We start from the raw sequence: 17,681 nt of genomic DNA, 5'->3' as shown, positions 1-17,681 counted from the left end.
TGTGTGTGTGTGTGTGTGTGTGTGTGTGTGTGTGTGTGTGTCAGTGGACTCATACTGTATCTGTCTGGATGTTAGTGGGCCAATTGAGAATTAATTGTTCTGCTCTACTTACAGCTTTTTCTTTCTCCACGTCTCCTTCATTGACATTATATCTCTCTCGTTGACTGAGTAGCGAGCTGAGGAATGAGGGAGGGCGAGGATGTGTGTGTGCCTGTGTCTGGTTGGTGTTATGGTGTGGTTTAAGTAGGAGGCTGTACGTTTTTTAAGGTGACAGATATGTGTGTTTATGTGCATTTTTCTGTGTGAGTCTGTAAGGGGTGTGTGTGCGTTGTCTGTACAGCCACAGCGACTGCTCATCACCTCAGGCCCCGCGGGCCTCTGACTCCTTGGGTGGTCTGGCACACACACGGGATTGTGTGTGTGTGTGTGTGTGTAGTGGTCTGGCAACTACGCAATATCCAGATTGTACTCTGGGCAGGGCCCCAACCTAACCTCAACCCCCACCCTCTGCTCTAGTGCACCACCTTCAAATACTTAACCACAACATTGTACTGGCTTCTATTACACATACATATGCCTCACTTTTTCTCTGCACACTCAGTGTTTTTGCCTTGAAAGGAACTGGAAATGTGTCGAAAGGCAATTTTTCCCTCACTTGAGCCTATTCAGCTTGTGTTATTCTGATTTATATTCAGAGCAACACTGTTTTTGTTAAACAGTAATTCTTTCATTTAATACACTTTCAAAGTAGTTTTGTAAGTTGCAGCATGTGTATGGATGATAATGCAGTTAAATTTACAGCAAAATGCCCTTTTTAAATGTTACATATCATTTCACATCTTCACTGTCTACACTGCATATTATCACCTGTATTTTTTTCCCACTGTTTGCAACTACAAAAAAAGTCAATCTGATCCTTTTTCTTGATAAAAAGCAGTTTTGTTTGGGTTTTTTCACCTGAAATAACCTTTCTGTTTTTCTTGCAGGCTGCAGTGGTGGTGGTGTTTAACTTTGCCATGGTACTGCTCATCTTTCCTGCCATCCTCAGCATGGATCTCTATCGGCGAGAGGACAGGCGTTTTGACATTTTCTGCTGCTTCTACAGGTGTGCACACACAAAGATGCGCTTTCATATCTGACGAGACACTTATTGCTTTACCGTTCCTCCTTTTATTTTTTCCACCGATCTCTTCCATGATAATGAACCGTGTACGCACAAAGCTATCTTTAAAGATATCTTCACCGTAATCCCCCTCAGTTAAAAACTAATTACTGCAAAAGTTGTCTCTTTCCGTCTGACTGCTTGGTTGTTTGACTGTATGTTTATCTTTTCCAGTCTTCATTAAAGTTTGCCAGTCTGCCTGCCAGCCCGGGCATGCTCGTTGGCTCGGTTATTGTACAGATGTGTACACACACTATTAAATTCCACGGTTGGGTCCCGGCCCTATATTTCATGCTGCTGGCAAAGGAGAGAAGATTCACAATAACATAGGGCTAATAAATATTTTTTGTAATGCAACACTTAACTGTTTCACAAAATCAGATGTTGTACATGCGTACTGGAATGTTTGTTTTTTTCCGTTAAGTCTGGTTTTAAATTTTGTTTCACAGCAGTGCCTTACAGTGTTTCATCGTATTTATGTCTGCAGCCCTTGTTCCAATCGTGTGATTCAGATGGAGCCACAGGCGTACCTGGATGGGACAGAAGGGAGTCGCTACAGCCCTTCCCCGTCATATCGTACCCCTCCTCCCTCATATCACATGCCTCCCCCAAGCTACAGCAGTCCCCCTCCTTCCTACAGTAGCCATGGTTTTGCTCAGCAGACCCAAATCACTATGCAGTCCACAGTGCAGCTCAGGACGGAGTACGACCCCCGAACTCAGGCCTTCTACACCACAGCTGAGCCCAGATCCCAAATCTCTGTGCAGCCCATCAACCCAGCTCCAGCTAGGACCAACCGTAACAACGAGTATTACAGTAGCAGCAATCACGCCAACATCAGCAGCAACAACAACAGTGGGGGCTTGAATAATGGGGGGTCTCGAGGTTCTGCCAGCTTCTCCCATCATCATCATCATCCCGCACCTCCTCCTGCTGCATCGACCCCAAGTGCTAGCTCAGTTGCTCAGGGTGATGGAGCCTCATCGACTGGCCAGAGTCCAGAGAACAACAGCTCCACACGGGACCTGTTGTCCCAGATTGGAGAAGCCTCACTGGGCCTACGCTGCCTCAAGCCCCCCTGCTCGCGCTGGACCCTGGCCTCTTTTGCTGAGAAGCACTATGCGCCATTCCTTCTGCAGCCCACCACCAAGGTGAGTTCAGTTGCTCTCTGTGTTTCTGTAGAGTAGGGAGGCAAAGAAACAAGCGGAATAGCTTCTGTATGAGGTAAAAGTGGGTTTGTGTGCTGACTCACTGTGGTGATAATTTGAATGGGAGGGTTAGTCACCGGAGTGTGTAAGGAAGGAGGAAATCGGGGGTGGAAATTGTGGTTATGTCCTATCTGAGACACACACACACACACACACACACACAGACACACAGTGGGTGGCCAGACCTTTTAAAGCCTTCCAGAACTGAAATCATGTGGTGGTCTGTACTTGACATTACAAAATGTTCCTCAGTTTCTTTCTTCTTCTTTTTTTTAATTAATTTATTTTTTTTATATAAATTGCTTCACGTAGTCCTGCAAGGCATTAATCCGGCACTTTACTTTTTGCAGAAAAAAGAAAAAGTAGCACTTTTGCTACATTGTATCAAAAAGCATCTGACAGCTTATAAACAGCTTATAAACAGGCAGATGTTTTAGTTGGATATTTGTTTTTTGATAAAGCTGTCTCTTCGTCCCTCTGATTCCAGGTGGTTGTGATTGTGCTGTTCCTCTGCCTGCTGGGAGTCAGTTTATACGGGACCACCCAAGTGAGGGACGGCCTGGAGCTGACAGATATTGTACCAAGGGAGACAAGCGAGTACGACTTTCTCGGCGCCCAGTTCAAGTTCTTCTCCTTCTACAACATGTATGTGGTAACACAGCGCGCCGATTATGCTCAAAACCAGCCACTGCTTCACCAGCTCCACCAGAGGTTCCACACCATTCGCTACGTGCTGAAGGAGGAAAATGGACAGCTGCCTCGCATGTGGCTTCATTACTTCAGGGACTGGCTGCAAGGTAAATCTAAGTAATTTTAAGCTTGACGTACACATGCCACCTCAACCCGACCTAAACAGTGAATAAAACTGAATATGTCAAATTTTTGTGGCTCAGCACTGAACACACCAATGACTGGAGGTGTCATATTTTGGGCTCTCCATAATCTTCTCATGAGCGTCAAAGTTCACCTGGTTCCAAGGATGACCAGAATTCAGCGATTAAAAGTCAAGGTTACTGTGTCAGTCAGTAATTTTAAGGTAATAGGATAAAATGATGAAAAAATATCAAAGGTTAACTTTGATGTAAGATCTATAAGATTTTTAATTCTGTAACTCAGGAACTAAATGGGAAATTGTGGTCATATTTCACATGTGGTTGGATACTGAGTTAGTGACACTAATCATTTGTGTCCACATCATAAATTCCTTTTGAATTTTCGGGTATGAAATGAGTGTGGACAGGTATGGGCATAAACTGCACCTTCTGGTTGAGAATAAAATGGGTCAGATGTGGCATAATGGTGTAGAGCCAGTGTTAGTTAATTGGAAATTTTACCTTTGCTTATTTAACTTATTTAACTTTGCTATTCAGGATAGTTTAGGCATGGGAATAATTTACTTTCCCATGAAAGCATTTTGAGATCACAATTTTATTCCGTGTTTTGACATAAATCCGCAGAAAACAAGATGTTAGGCAGGAGTTCAGAAGTAGGAGGGACTGCATAAATGGACACTGACAGTAGCTGATTAAAATCACTTGTTTCTTCCATAAGTGGGATTGATGGCGAAGAGTATAGTGGGAGTCAATATTTTTCAACTTCATCTTGGGAAATGTACAATATTCAAAAACCTTTGGCAGCAAATATGTTGTCAGTGCAAATCGGCATGTATTGAACCAGTACTGCCTGCTCTAGTGTTTTTGTTTGTTTTTCTAGATAAAAATTTAATATTTGACACGTAAGACACGGTACACAACGCTTTAAATTAATTTTGAATGGAGTGATGGATGGATTTATTGTTTCATACAGAATTGCAAAGTATCAGTGAACAGTATTTTCTTTCATATGTCAGCCCAATCTATGAATGGCTTAATTCTCAGTGAGGAAATGTACTTAACGATAAAACACATCGTGAGAGTCTGTGTGTGTGTGTGTGTGTGTGTGTGTGTGTGTGTGTGTGTGTGTGTGTGTGTGAGCCGGCTGGGAACCACACAGGGAGTGTGTGTGGGTGAGAGAGAGAGAACTGTGTCTGATATTGCTCTCTGCAATGGTGGGACAAATTGGAGCCAGACAGGCCAAGGAACGAGACCCAAAACAACATCTCCCACAGACGGACCACAGCATGGGCCTTGGGGGAGAGCCGAGAAAAGAGGAGTGATACACATATGTATCAGAGAGTAGTATAGAAAAGAAGGCAGATGTTACTGATAAAGCCCCATAACGATCTCTTTGAATTAAAAGCAGCAGATTTTCTGTTTTTGAAGTCATGTTTAGTGGTTGAGAATGGAACTGAGTTATCATATTAAATCAATCAAGCCTATTATAGAGTTAGGGTTAGGTTAGGGTGTTGTGTTGTTTACTGTGTTAGGTTATTGTTTGTTGTGTGTTGCAGTGGGAGAATGAAGATAACAAGGCATGTAACCTTTTTAAACATCCACATCTAACCAGTGTGTTTTGCTGTGGTTTCCTACAGGTCTCCAGCAGGCTTTTGACAAGGACTGGGAGGCTGGCCGCATCACCCACAACAATTATAGGAATGGCTCTGATGATGGCGTCCTAGCATATAAACTCTTGGTGCAGACAGGGCGCAGGGACAAGCCCATCAACTTCAACCTGGTACGTTTAGGATTTAAATTGAATTTATTAAAAGTGGATAAGCGATTCCTCTTGTCATTAACACGTAAAAGTTCATCCGTCTATCAAATGCATCAGATGTAAATTGAATGTGCTGCTATGGTGATGAAAGGGGATAATAATTCACAGAGATCATGAAAAAAGCTTCCTGGTCAATGCCCAGGTGCAAACTGTTGAAAGAAAACAAAGCTTTGATCTGAAACAAAGGCTTTAGATGGATGAACACACCTCGGTAAGCTTTTATTGTTGCGTTAGAGAAATCTCGTTCTCATTTGTCAGTTCTAATACTGGAAGTTAGCAGTAGCCTGCGAGTGAATTGGTTCCTGATGAATGAAATCCTGGCTATCTGAGTGTCTATTGTCTGGCTATTTGACTGTCAATGGTACACTGCAATTCAAAAGATGTGTGGACATGTTGGGTTAGCAGCTTGATTTGCATTATATGAGGAAGTATGTGCAGATGTTATGTAAGCATAGACCATGCAGACTGTATTACATGGACTACAACTTGATAATAGACTTGAGAGATGCTTCCACCACTTTCAAAGCTCTTTTGTGACGCTGTATGTGTATGCATATCTGTGCATTTTGTTATGACTCTAGGGGAGCCACACCCAGCTTAAAACCATCTCTGACTATTCATATTTTTCTTTCTTTCTCTCTGTCTGTGTTCGTGTGATGACTTTACCGAGCTCAGGAATTTAAAGCTCTCACTGGAGCTGCAGCCTGACTCTGAAAAACCTATTAACTCTTCATTTAAACGATTTGTCAGTTTTGTGTGTGTGTGTGTGTGTGTGTGTGTGTGTGTGTGTGTGTGTGTGTGTGTGTGTGTGTGTATAGCAGGGCCTCGACAGTGAGCTGTTTCCCATCAAGACATCAAGTCTTTCAGCTTGACACATCGTCAGTGCTTCCAGCCACGGTTTACAGTATGAGAGGCTGGGATGGCTGAAACTGGTGCAGAGAAACGCCTGCAAACCCCAAAGTGTCTATAAATAATTAATCTGGATTCTGTGGCTCTAAGTAGAAACCTGAATCTGATTCACTGAGAACTAAATTTTTAAAACATATTTGCATATTTTTCTAAAATAAACAATAGCGTCTGCTTCGTCAAACTACTTTCTGAGAGGAGCAGTTGAGGTTTACTGGTGTGGTATAGAAATGCTTGTCTGTTGCAGTTAATACGTTCTAAGCCTTGAAGGACAAAGAGTGTGATAAACTAATGTCATTATTGCTTATATAGATAGCCCTATGAGCTGACACAAGGCTTCCAGGGTGACTCTGGTTTTGGTTGCATTTGTTTAGGTCTGAGATGCTAGTCCTATATCCACTGCACATAAAAGTAAAAATGTCTCCTCTTTACACATACTTAATTCCATAATCAGAACATGACTGTTTAGCTTCATCTCTGGTACTGAAGTAGTTCTCCATGAGCTTCTGAAAAGTTTGCACAGCCATTGGTGAAGCTGAAGTGCAAAATTAAGCCATAAAGTGAGTATACAACAAAGCATGTTATCTGAATCATGTGGTAAACTCCAGCTGAGCTGTTGAAACTGTCTCCTGCGTGCCACCGAATGAGTGTTTGATGTCCAGCAGTAACTCGAGTGTAGCGACTTGAGCACCTTGGGTCTCGGAAGGAGGTCGAGACAGGAACTTATTGAGGAAGATTAAATCAGGTCTCTTGTATGTCAGTGGAAAGATACCAACCTGATAATGTGAAAGTCTGGGGGAGAAACAGGAGGAAATGAGGGGAAAGATTGCATTTGTGGAGCTGGGTAAATGTTCTCAGCTTCAACAGGGCATTGAATGCTTTTCTTAGTTTAGTATCACCTCCAAAAAACAACATATGTGGATGCATGGCTGCATTCTTTGGCAGGAAAACGCAAAAACAGAAGATAAGAAACTGGAGAAATATAAAAACAAAATTCTTGGCCAGAATATCTGCAAACCTCAAACACAAAACAAGCCATGTCCGTTTCAACATCGAAATCATTTTCATCAAGGGTGATTAACTTTGACGCATAGCTCTTCTGTGTCTCCTGTTTATTTGTATTTAGAATTTGTGCAACTCTGTGTTCCAATCATACAGCTCTACAGATGTTTATTAAGGGTTGCCCACCTCTCCCCTTTGCTCTTATGGCTATTTGTTTATCCAAATAAACTCCATTGCAGCAGTTATCTAGCTGACAGGAAACAGGGCCAGTCCTGGTGTGCGGCCCCGTGACATCACTTCCTCTGCCTGTGAGAGAAGTGTACTTGCCGTGAGGCGTGGGGGCCGCCAGCAGAGCTGCCTGGGCTTCCCGTGACAGCTTGAAGACATACAGTTGTTGAGTATCCTGCTGTTAAATTCGATCCAGATCCACTGGAATCTAGCTGTCTCTCTCTCCTGCTCACAAACTCCAGCTCGCACCACCACTCGCTCTCTCCCTCTCACTCCCTCTGTCTTTTCCTCCCTCCCTTTCTCTTCCTTTTCTCCACTGCTGTGTCCTCTTTCATTGAGGGAGCTGGAAGCAAGTGGTTTCTTTTAGACAGCTCTGTGTGTGCATTTGTATGTTTTGAATGTGTGCTTCTCCTTTTTCTGTGTGCGTGTACTTGTTGAGCAGTAGCTTCCTTTTTGTTCCTTAAAATGAGGACCAGATCTTCAACATCCCTGGTAAATTGCATAGCTAGATGTTTTATTTTGATATGCCACTCTTTGGATCTGTGCAGAGGTGTTCTGCTGTTGATTTGTCCCTACTCTGTGCTGGTGACCATTTGTTCCCTATATGTGTGGCTTAAAGCTATTTGCATCGCAATTAAAAAATCTGTGGCGTGTGAGATAAGTCCTAAGAAAGGCCATGCTAACATTATCAAGAGCTCTTTTCTTCGTAGGGCAGGTCCATCTGTGGCGCCAGGCATTCTGGGTACCCACAGGGGTCAGGAGAACCAAGTGTGAGGAACATTTGTACAGATGTTGTGTTATTTTTATAGCTCTACTCCATTTGCTGGGTGGCATTTCCTTCAGTGTTAACAACCAGGTTAACTGCACACAGACGCGCTCAGGGACTCCAGCCAATTTTTTTATTGTTACGCTAACTCAAGCAATTTTTCTCTCCCAACCCCCCACCACAAAAAAACTACTCCTTTCTTGTACCTAACCCCACGAGTCTAGCTTTAACCCCCAGAACGCTCCCTGCCTCTGTGAAAGAGGGATTTATGGTTCCTAGAAGGGAGAATGGCAGAGTGGTGCGCAGTAATGGTTTTACCTCTCAGGAGGTAGCAATGCTAGACTACACTCCTGTTTCCACATGGGAGGGCAAAACTAACAGCCCTTAGTGAGACAGTCATTCGCGTCTACCTACTGACTTTTGCCGTCAAGGCAAATGACGCTGAATAAAAGAGTGCAATAAGGCAGAATCACAGACTCACACGCTCACAAAGATAAACAAAGTGCCTCAGAGAGTTTATCCTTAAGAAATCCAAGTGGAGTTGTCACTCCACTTGGATTTCCTTTTGACAGTTTGATGTGATGTAATTACTTGTACCATTTTCGCCTGGATGCACAGACAAAAATGGTACAATACAATGGTGCAATGATGTTTAGCCCAGGATGCTAAAATATAATATCATGCTTATGTTAACACAGTAACTAAATAGCTATGTCGCTGAGGCAAACGGGTAATTAGCTTTTCAGTATTGTGGTAATAAAATACGAGAAAATTGCAATTTGAACCTGATAGCGCTGTATAAAACATAAACGTATTATTCAAATTCTACTGAGGGGAACGTCAATCTTTGTATTTTTATGTCCTGAGTCCGAATCTAATCCTTTCATGTTCTTCCTCTATCTGTGTGAGTTCTCTCCGGCTACTCCCACACTACCTGCTTCCTTTCCCCATGGATGGATGGATGGATGATCCAGTAGCTCATAAAGTCACACAGATTCAGTATTTGAATGAATGAGCCTTGACTATGTTTCTGAGATATTTAGCCTGGACCAAAGTGGTGGACCACCTTACCAAAGTCAACAATGCATTCATTGCACTTATTCTCCTAACAAGACCAATTAGAAAGAAAAATACTTTTATGTTTTTGTTCACCTGAAAGTGCCCAACTCCAGAAACTCAAAACACAACCTGCACAGCTCTAAAATAACCAGAATGCCTGTTTAAAGCTTCCTTGCTCAGATTGCTTGGTTCTACAGGCAGCAGCAACAGCTACTTCTTGACAGGAGAGCGTTGCAAGGCTTCCTTTAGAAATTTATACAGAGTGGTCAGGACGTTGGGTCTGAGGTTGGCCAGCCAATATCTACTATATGTAAAGGGAGAAGCTGATTCAACATTTTCCATGTTTTAATGTGGCATGATAATTCTGGGAAGCTGTGATCAGAAGTACGGGAATGTTCAGAAAGGCAACCAGTGTCTGACTTGTTGGTTTTTCTTTGGTTGGAAAGAGAGAGGGGCTAATATTTGACTCATATTTTGAAAGCTGCTCCGTTCTCTTGCGCTCATGCGTGTGTATAAATAAGCATTTCTGTGGTCAGCTCACCTGTAGAATGTTATGGTTAAACATCCCTTATTTCTACAATACCTTCATTTCCAGCGTGTACTTAACAGCCGCAAGCACTTCAATTTTTTTCTACTTTTTTTCCCCCCTCAATTAAATTTTTTCCATTTTCTAATAATTCCATTTCAGTTCAAATTTTGACGGTTTGCTTGGGTGTAGTAGACAGACGAATGACATAATGCATTCGATGAATTATGTGTTTGAAAATTGTAATTTAAGAGGCTATACCAAAACCTATAAGTCTAATATTACAGTCATTAATTCATCTCGTTTGTGGGTTTTGTAGCTGACTCGCCAGAGGCTTGTGGATGCAGATGGGATCATCAATCCCGGAGCTTTTTACATCTACCTAACAGCTTGGGTCAGCAATGATCCTGTGGCCTATGCTGCCTCACAAGCTAACATTCGTCCACACCCTCCCGAGTGGCTCCACGACCATACCGACTCCATGCCCGAGACACGCCTCAGCAGTAAGTCTGCATGACCTATGTTCACATTATTTTACCTCTGAATACTGAGTAGTGCGACAGAATGGAAGAAATTTGAAATAATATTGCTTTTAGTTCCAACAAGTTCGGTAATCCAGCTCCACATTAATTTGAAATGTTACTGTAAGGTACGGCCAAACATACTGCATTTATTATCTGCTTACTGAAATTTTATGCCTAACTTTTGTGAGGTTTATGAGTCTCGGCTGCAACTTTTTCAGTTTCCATAAGGCAGCAGCTGCATGTAAGCAACGTTCACATCTTGTGGTTTGAGTTATTGGTCCTTTTTAGCTCTAAGTGAGGTATTAGACTTTACTGTACCACTGCAATATGTGTGCATTTGTGCATGACTGAGCTCACTCTGCTAACCCGAGGACCAAGACACAACTTGCTGTTATTCTTTTAATAGTGCCTGTGGTAAATGCTATAATCCTGACTACCATGGGGCTCTAGCATTACACACACATACACACATTATTAAAACTCAGCGACCCCAAAAACAGCACCCACCCTGTTCTCGTTTCCCTACCACACACACACACACACACACACACACACACACACACACACACACACATAAAAAATATACTTACATTGTTATTTGACTCTAGCCTGTGATTTGGTGTAAGAAGGTGTTACAGGACAAGGAAGGGGGATGATTGGATAATTAAAAGAGAGAGACAGGGTTTGGGTTGGAAGCACAATTGGATAACAAACAGGAAGTCCTTGACAGCGGGGGAACGTGACTGGATAAACTGCATGAAGTGTTTGGCTGTGCGGGAGACCCCCGGAGCAGATCTATGTTTGCCAAAAGCTGCAGGTGTTCTAATCGAAATTTTATAGTTGAGACTATAATGGGCCATACCATGTTAGTAAGCTCTTCCATCTAACCCTACACTTACTATGAAATGAATACATTCAAAGCAACATTAGACAATACTACAACATGTTCTATAAGATAAAAAATAGGCAGTAGACTGGTCTAGTAGTCTGGTCTTTAGTAGTGATACTGCAAAGCTACTTCTAAATGTGGCAACTTCTAAATCTTTTGTAAGCACCTACTATGCCTCCATAGCATCGTGACAGGCAGATCACACATTTATATTGTGCCTTACGTGGTGGTGCTAAGATTAGGGTGTGGTAATGGCAGTGATTCTGACATTGTAATTAGCTTGAATCATCGTTAGCTCTGACAGTCTGCTGTGTCTGGAACTGATAGGCCCTCATTAGCCAGGCTGGGCCACAGGCTGGCCAGGACTGAGTCAATGGAGGTCTGTTTCACTCTCCTCCGCCACCCCCACAGAACACACACACATGCAGATACGCACACATGCACATACGTCTGCAAACGTAGCTTCTCTTGGAACAGAGCTGCATTAGGAACGGAAAGCCTTGGTATTCGTGGTTTGGATATAGAGCCTCAATTATTTCTGCAGACACACGAAATGATCAGAATATAATGAGAATTAATCAGAATAGACAAATGTGATCTGCAGAAGCCACTGTTGATTTATCCGATTGCTTCGTCGATGTCTACAGTCTTGAAACGTTATCATCTGTGTGGTGTTTGCTTCCAAGGCCCCAAAGAGAATACTTCACCAGTTGCTTCATGGCATATGTCATATAATGAAAAATCTAAGTCGGGGGGGGGGTACAGCTTTGCTAACAATTAAACCAACCTTCTCTGATTTTCTCACCATCCAGTCCCGGCTGCTGAGCCCATCGAATACGCACAGTTCCCCTTCTACCTCAACGGGCTCCGGGAGACGCCGCAGTTTGTGGAAGCCATCGAGAGCGTACGGGCCATCTGCAGCAACTATAGCCGACAAGGCTTGCCCTCCTACCCCAACGGCTACCCTTTCCTGTTCTGGGAACAGTATGTTAGTCTACGCCACTGGCTTCTGCTGTCCATCAGTGTGGTGCTCGCCTGCACCTTTCTCGTCTGTGCCCTTTTTCTGCTCAACCCTTGGACCGCTGGCATTATAGTAAGTGTTGGAGAAAACACACCACATGCACAGAGACAAATGCAGTAACTACAAATATGTGGTATGACAATGCCCAGGGAAACACACGTAGCTCCATAGATTGCAGCAGATGTTCTGAGAGATAACTTTAGAGAAAGATACAAATGTGTCTGCTACTTCTAAAAAGGTTTTTGGCTGCTTGACATAGAGAGAGAGAGAGATCTTAGCTTTCAATTATTTAAAAGTCAATTTCTTCCCTCTCTTCATGTCATTTCCTGGTTTTTGCGTGTGGTCCAGAATGCATGTCAGGAGGAGAGAGTCGGAAAAGAGAAGGGGCTGGTGTGTGTTATCGTAGCCCCAGTCACCAGTGTTTATCTTGTGCTGTTTTGTTAGGACCAGTCTGTTTAGTCTAGTCCAATACTCCCAGACACAAATTCTGAAATAAATGGGAAGAGGACAAAAAGTTGCCCCAGCAACTGGCTCCCACTCTAAACCTATAAAATGTTTGATTTTATTTCCGTCTCTAACATTCATCCACTCTTGCTCCTCTCAGACAAGACGTTTCCAAGGATATTGGCAAACGTGTTCGCATACACAAGCCAGTTCTCAAAAACACTTTGAGCACTCTAGTGCATGTACATACTTGCACACACATACAGTATGAATGTTTAAACTCGCAGGTGATAATTCACACGGAAACACGTACAAAGAGTACTCTGGTTTTTCTCTCTAGTGGGTTGTATTTTACAACCGGCAGTGGCCAGGCCACCCGAACCTTGAAACAAGGGAGGAGGGGACTTCATGTTCATCCTCTTCAGGCCTTACTAGTAAGATCAAAACATCAGTTATAAGAGAGTTCTATCAAAGCCCAAAGCACAGGCAGCCATACAACATCAAACTCTCAAAGCCTTCAAGCCCTGAAATCTACCATGACCATGTAGACAGAGGCTTTGTGTAAATATCATGTCTTGTGTTTAGATTTATACAGTTAGTTTTTAATCCACTTGATTTTGACTCCTCTTAACACTTAAAATCTGAATGGGTCTCAGTACATTTAGAGCAGGGGTGCCCAATCCCAGTCCTCGAGATCTACTATCCTGCAGCTTTTAGATGCATCCCTACTCCAACACAGCTGAATCAAATGGTGTGATTACCTCTTTAGCATGCCATCAAGTTTGGCAAAGGCCTGATAACAAGCCATTCAGTTGATTCAGGTGTGTCAGAAGAAGGATGCGTCTAAAAGCTGCAGGACGGTAGCTCTCGAGGACTGGGATTGGGCACCCCTGATTTAGAGCAATCCTTTGTAATCTCAATCTGTGTTCCTGATTTTTCTATATTATTTATAGAAAAAACATTGCTTAAAAGAAACAAAAAGGCAGGTGTATACAAGGTTTTACCTCACACAGAGAATTTTAGTAATAGTAAATGTAATATAATGCAAGAAAATGTGTTAAATCTAGTAACATCTTTTCCTCAAACTATTTTATTTTAATATACAGTATCTGCACACTTGTAATTAGATCACCCAAAATGCCCTTCAGAATAAAGTGGCAGACACACCACACAGTACAAATACCCTTTGTGGATGTGCACATACTCTGTGCTGGCTCACCTATAGGTGCACGTACACATAGTTACCTCCTCTGCCCACCTTAACCCTCTTCAAAGGATTTGGGCCCCGTGTAACCTGACACCTGTCAGCTGATAATAGCAGCTCCTGTAATGCTTTGCTCCGGAGTCTCCACAAACACACACATTTCACCCACATGTATGGTTACTGCTCAACACATTTATAAGGCAGATATACTCACACATATCACCCTCATGTGTTATTTCTCTGCCTCATCTGTCTTGTATGCAGTCAAATTTAAGGTCAAATGGAAGTTCACACAGTTAAAGCAGGGAATAATGATTTGTTCTTTCTATAATAAGACAGCATAAAGTAGAATAACTCCATTTGTGGTAATTAAACGCACTGTGCTCACAGACAAGTTTTACCTGTTTCACCTAGCAAATGTGCATTATAATTCTGAATTAGCTGGCATTTTCTTATCCCTTTTAAAGGTATTGTTTGTATCTTTTAAAGTCAAACATCGAAGAGAAAAAGACGATGTGTCCTGAAAAACCTACAGAAACCATTTGAATGGATGTTGGATAAAATAAAACGGTTGCAAACACTGAATCGTGCAGGCTTTTTGTAACAACTGGCACTTTCTATGTGTAAAAATGTTTTAGAACTTTGAGTTTATTAACTACACAAGTGTAACTAAAGGTTCATGTAAATTGAACAACTATCCACATTTCTCACAGAAACTCTTGCTTTCTCTTCAGGTGTTGGTGCTTTCTCTCATGACTGTGGAGCTGTTTGGCTTCATGGGGCTGATGGAAATTAAGCTGAGTGCCGTCCCTGTTGTCATTCTCATCGCCTCTGTGGGCATTGGAGTGGAATTCACTGTCCATGTGGCCCTGGTAAGTTTAAAAATGAATTAGTGAATTTACTTACTTTCTAATCCTACATGCTGCTTGCTGGAATGGTGAGGTCTATTGCTGGATGGATTCAGGTCTCTCTGATGGTTGTGGAGAAAGTTAACCTTTTGAGAACAAGACATAAATTGTTTTTTGTTTTTTGTTTTTTCTGTGTGTTGTAGGCATTCCTGACAGCCATAGGGGATCGTCACAAGCGGGCAGTGCTGGCACTGGAGCACATGTTTGCACCGGTGCTCGACGGCGCCTTTTCCACGTTTTTAGGCGTCCTGATGCTCGCAGGCTCTGAGTTTGACTTTATTGTCAGGTCAGTTACAAAATCAAACTCACAAGAAACTACTGCTTTAATTTGAACTTGAAACCATGCATATTTGCACATACAGAAGTTATCATATATATTTAAATAATGTTCTTAGACCATGCCTCAACCTGTATACCACACAGGAATCCACCTCAGACCCCGATCATGCATGACAGCTACTCACTTCTTCTTTTGCTTCTCCTCTTTAAATCTCATCCAATTTTCACTACCACTAGCAATTATTCATTATTATTTACTATTATTATTTATATTTTTCGTCTCTTTCTGGGGGATGATCTCCAGGAAACCTCACCAAAAATCTCTTTCCTTTTTTGTCTTTTCTTTTATCTACCTCTTCCTCCTCCTAATATCTGTCGTGCCCGACATTTTATGGGAAACCAGGGAAAGGGTTGAAAATTAAAGGTGAAAAATAGGTGGGGGGGAGTAGGCTGTAAGGGAGGTGACAGAGGGGAGCAAAGTGAAAGAGAGTGAGTGAGTGAGGGAGAGCAGGAAAGACCTCTGGCTTTTGTAATCTCCCTCAACTGGTTTAACTGCCCTCACTAGACATTTATAAGCAGGGAAAGGAGTAACAGAGTGGGGGGCAAGAGAGCAGTTGTACAAAGACAGGAGAAGTGGAAATTAAAACCGACACACTGCCGGAGCTCCGTGCAGGTGGCTGCTTTTGTGTTTGCACCTTCTTAAGCGTCAGACAGAGAGGTAGCGACCAGCTGCCGTTCAAGGGAGGAGTATGAATAATTCTGTATGTTCTCAACTCCTACAGTATTATGAGAAGTTTCCCCAGACTTTAGTGTGTAATTTAAACAACCTTATGTCTTTACATGGCCATATGTACACACATTCTTGGTTGCTGCCAGATGAGGTAGCTGTATGATTTGGCCTGCTTCTTTGAGAGCTAGAATCACTGAACTCCATGTGATCTGCAAGCGTTCATCTGTGCACACCCGCACAGTTACACAGTTCCCCCCTCGTATAGACACACCAACCTGCTCCCTGACCCTTTAATCATGGGGGTCAATGATGGTGCGCCTGCCAGTGAGAGAACACACAGATACACACTCAGAGAGACACATACAAACATACGCACACAAACTATAGAGGCCTATAGACCTTCTCTCCACACCTCCAGTGGTGTGCTCTGGTTTCTGGCTCAGTCTCGGGCCTCCATTTAAAGGTTCTGCTGTTGTCTGAGCAAACAAAGCAGCGCCCCAAGACGGTGCAATAACAACAGGCCCAGCTCATATTTTTCTGCTTGCGCCGAAAGAAATGCTTCCCTGACTTTCCCCATCAGCCCTGTGAATGTTTTCACTCTAAACAGCCTGGCGGGGGCATGCAACCTGGTATGTGGGCTGCACGCGTGCACTCATACATATGTGTGCACATGTTTCTTCAAAGGTGACGTGGCTTTTACTCCTGATGCTTTGTATGGAAATGCAAACCATAATTATGAAACTGTTATTTTAGCTCTAGGTAGCTATATTAAAAAAAAAATCATCCTAGGACCGTAGTTGATCATTATCCAATTTAGGAAATGCAGTCCTTCTTTTGCTCCCTGCATAGACTATTTATCTCTATGCAACTAAATCCTGACTCGCTGTAATTAGTTAACAGAACTTGTATTTCAAGTTAACTACAAAAATATGCTGCTCTTGTCTATAGATTGTGCCTCGCTGCCTCATCATTGCAGTATCAGAATTTCTACAAGTCACTTCATCCATCTTTTGGGTAGCTTTGCATTGGTTTTTGGGTTGTTGCTTTTTACTCGATCTTAGCATGTCTGTTACTTTCCAAGTAAACCAAATGGAAAGGGTGAGACTGTTTCACTGTTATTCGGTTTTCTAGAACTGTGCATGAAAGGCCACCCCTGCTGTGTAGACAGGGACCCTTGCTCCGTACTTGTGGATAGTCTTTTCCACAGTGTCCCTTCATTCTCTACACGCACACATCAATAAAACACAACTGAAGGATTAGTTATGAATGTGCACTTAATCTGAGGCCCAGCTGCATGGCACATCTACACCTTTGTTAGCTCCTATTTACACCCACCCGTGCACACACAAACAAAGAACATAGTCAAGAGTCAAGAAAAAGCCTTCATGGCGTGTCCCTGAATACCTGAGAGCTTCCAGCGGAAAACCAATGGGTGGCTGTGCGGGGTATGGGGTGGGCTTCCATAATGAAGGAAGCAGGGTTAGTGAGAGAGGGAGATTTAGAGTGGAGATTGGGGAGTCTTACCTGATACATTGGAGATTTAATTAGATGGAGTGGCTTGTGGAGTGGCCGGGAATTTCACAGGGGCTTAGCTGGAAGGAAGGGAGGGGAAAAAGCGAGGAAGAGAGAGAGAGAGAAAGGAGAGTGAGAGAGGCCAGGGAGGGGTGGCGCTGAGGGTCCCCTTCTCTTCTTCCTAGACTAAATTGTTTAAATTCTATACCCTTCACTTCATTTATTTGCTTCTCGCTTTTCTTTTTCTTTTCTTTTTTTTTTTGGAGAGCTAGAGAGAGAGAGACAGAGAGAGAGAGAGAGGCCCCTGTCCTCTTGTACCCCCCACCCCCCATGCCCCAATGTCACCCTCCCCACTTTTGCTCTCTTTTACCACTCCCCCTTCACATTCCTCACTGCTTTGTTTTCTCCTTGTTTGCTTATACACCACACACACCCAAGAGAGTACCCTCACCCCCCAATAACCCCCCACCCCCTGTCTTTTTTCCTTTCCCCCCGTGCCTTTGAATTAACCAGCTCTGGCTAATTATGTTTCCCCTTTCTTTTCTCTACGTGGCTTCTTTAAGACTAACCCTCTTTGGCAGGACTTAGAAACGCACAAGGTACATTTATGTTTTGCTCCTCAAGACTGCAGTGCATGCCAGCCTGTCTGTGGGGGGTTTAT

General features: G+C 42.9%; 1 protein-coding gene across 2 annotated transcripts in view; it reads left to right on the top strand.

Annotated features, from left to right (window-relative positions):
* The window catches only part of ptch1 (patched 1), a 50,095-nt gene that overhangs the window by 30,068 nt on the left and 2,346 nt on the right, over positions 1–17,681 (top strand). For both annotated transcript variants that reach the window (XM_042219495.1, XM_005918986.3), the window contains exons 13-20: positions 987–1,105; positions 1,650–2,313; positions 2,858–3,167; positions 4,841–4,983; positions 9,829–10,012; positions 11,735–12,015; positions 14,326–14,463; positions 14,643–14,785. In XM_042219495.1, coding sequence (XP_042075429.1) covers positions 987–1,105; positions 1,650–2,313; positions 2,858–3,167; positions 4,841–4,983; positions 9,829–10,012; positions 11,735–12,015; positions 14,326–14,463; positions 14,643–14,785 — 1,982 coding nt within the window. The remainder of the gene's footprint in view (positions 1–986; positions 1,106–1,649; positions 2,314–2,857; positions 3,168–4,840; positions 4,984–9,828; positions 10,013–11,734; positions 12,016–14,325; positions 14,464–14,642; positions 14,786–17,681) is intronic.

This window comes from Haplochromis burtoni, unplaced genomic scaffold, assembly GCF_018398535.1.
Source record: "Haplochromis burtoni strain Fernald_Lab_line unplaced genomic scaffold, NCSU_Asbu1 Contig_34, whole genome shotgun sequence".
In the NCBI taxonomy this organism is placed as follows: Eukaryota; Metazoa; Chordata; class Actinopteri; order Cichliformes; family Cichlidae; genus Haplochromis; species Haplochromis burtoni.
Note: the sequence above shows the minus strand (reverse complement) of the source record. Positions and strands in the feature narration are given on the sequence as shown.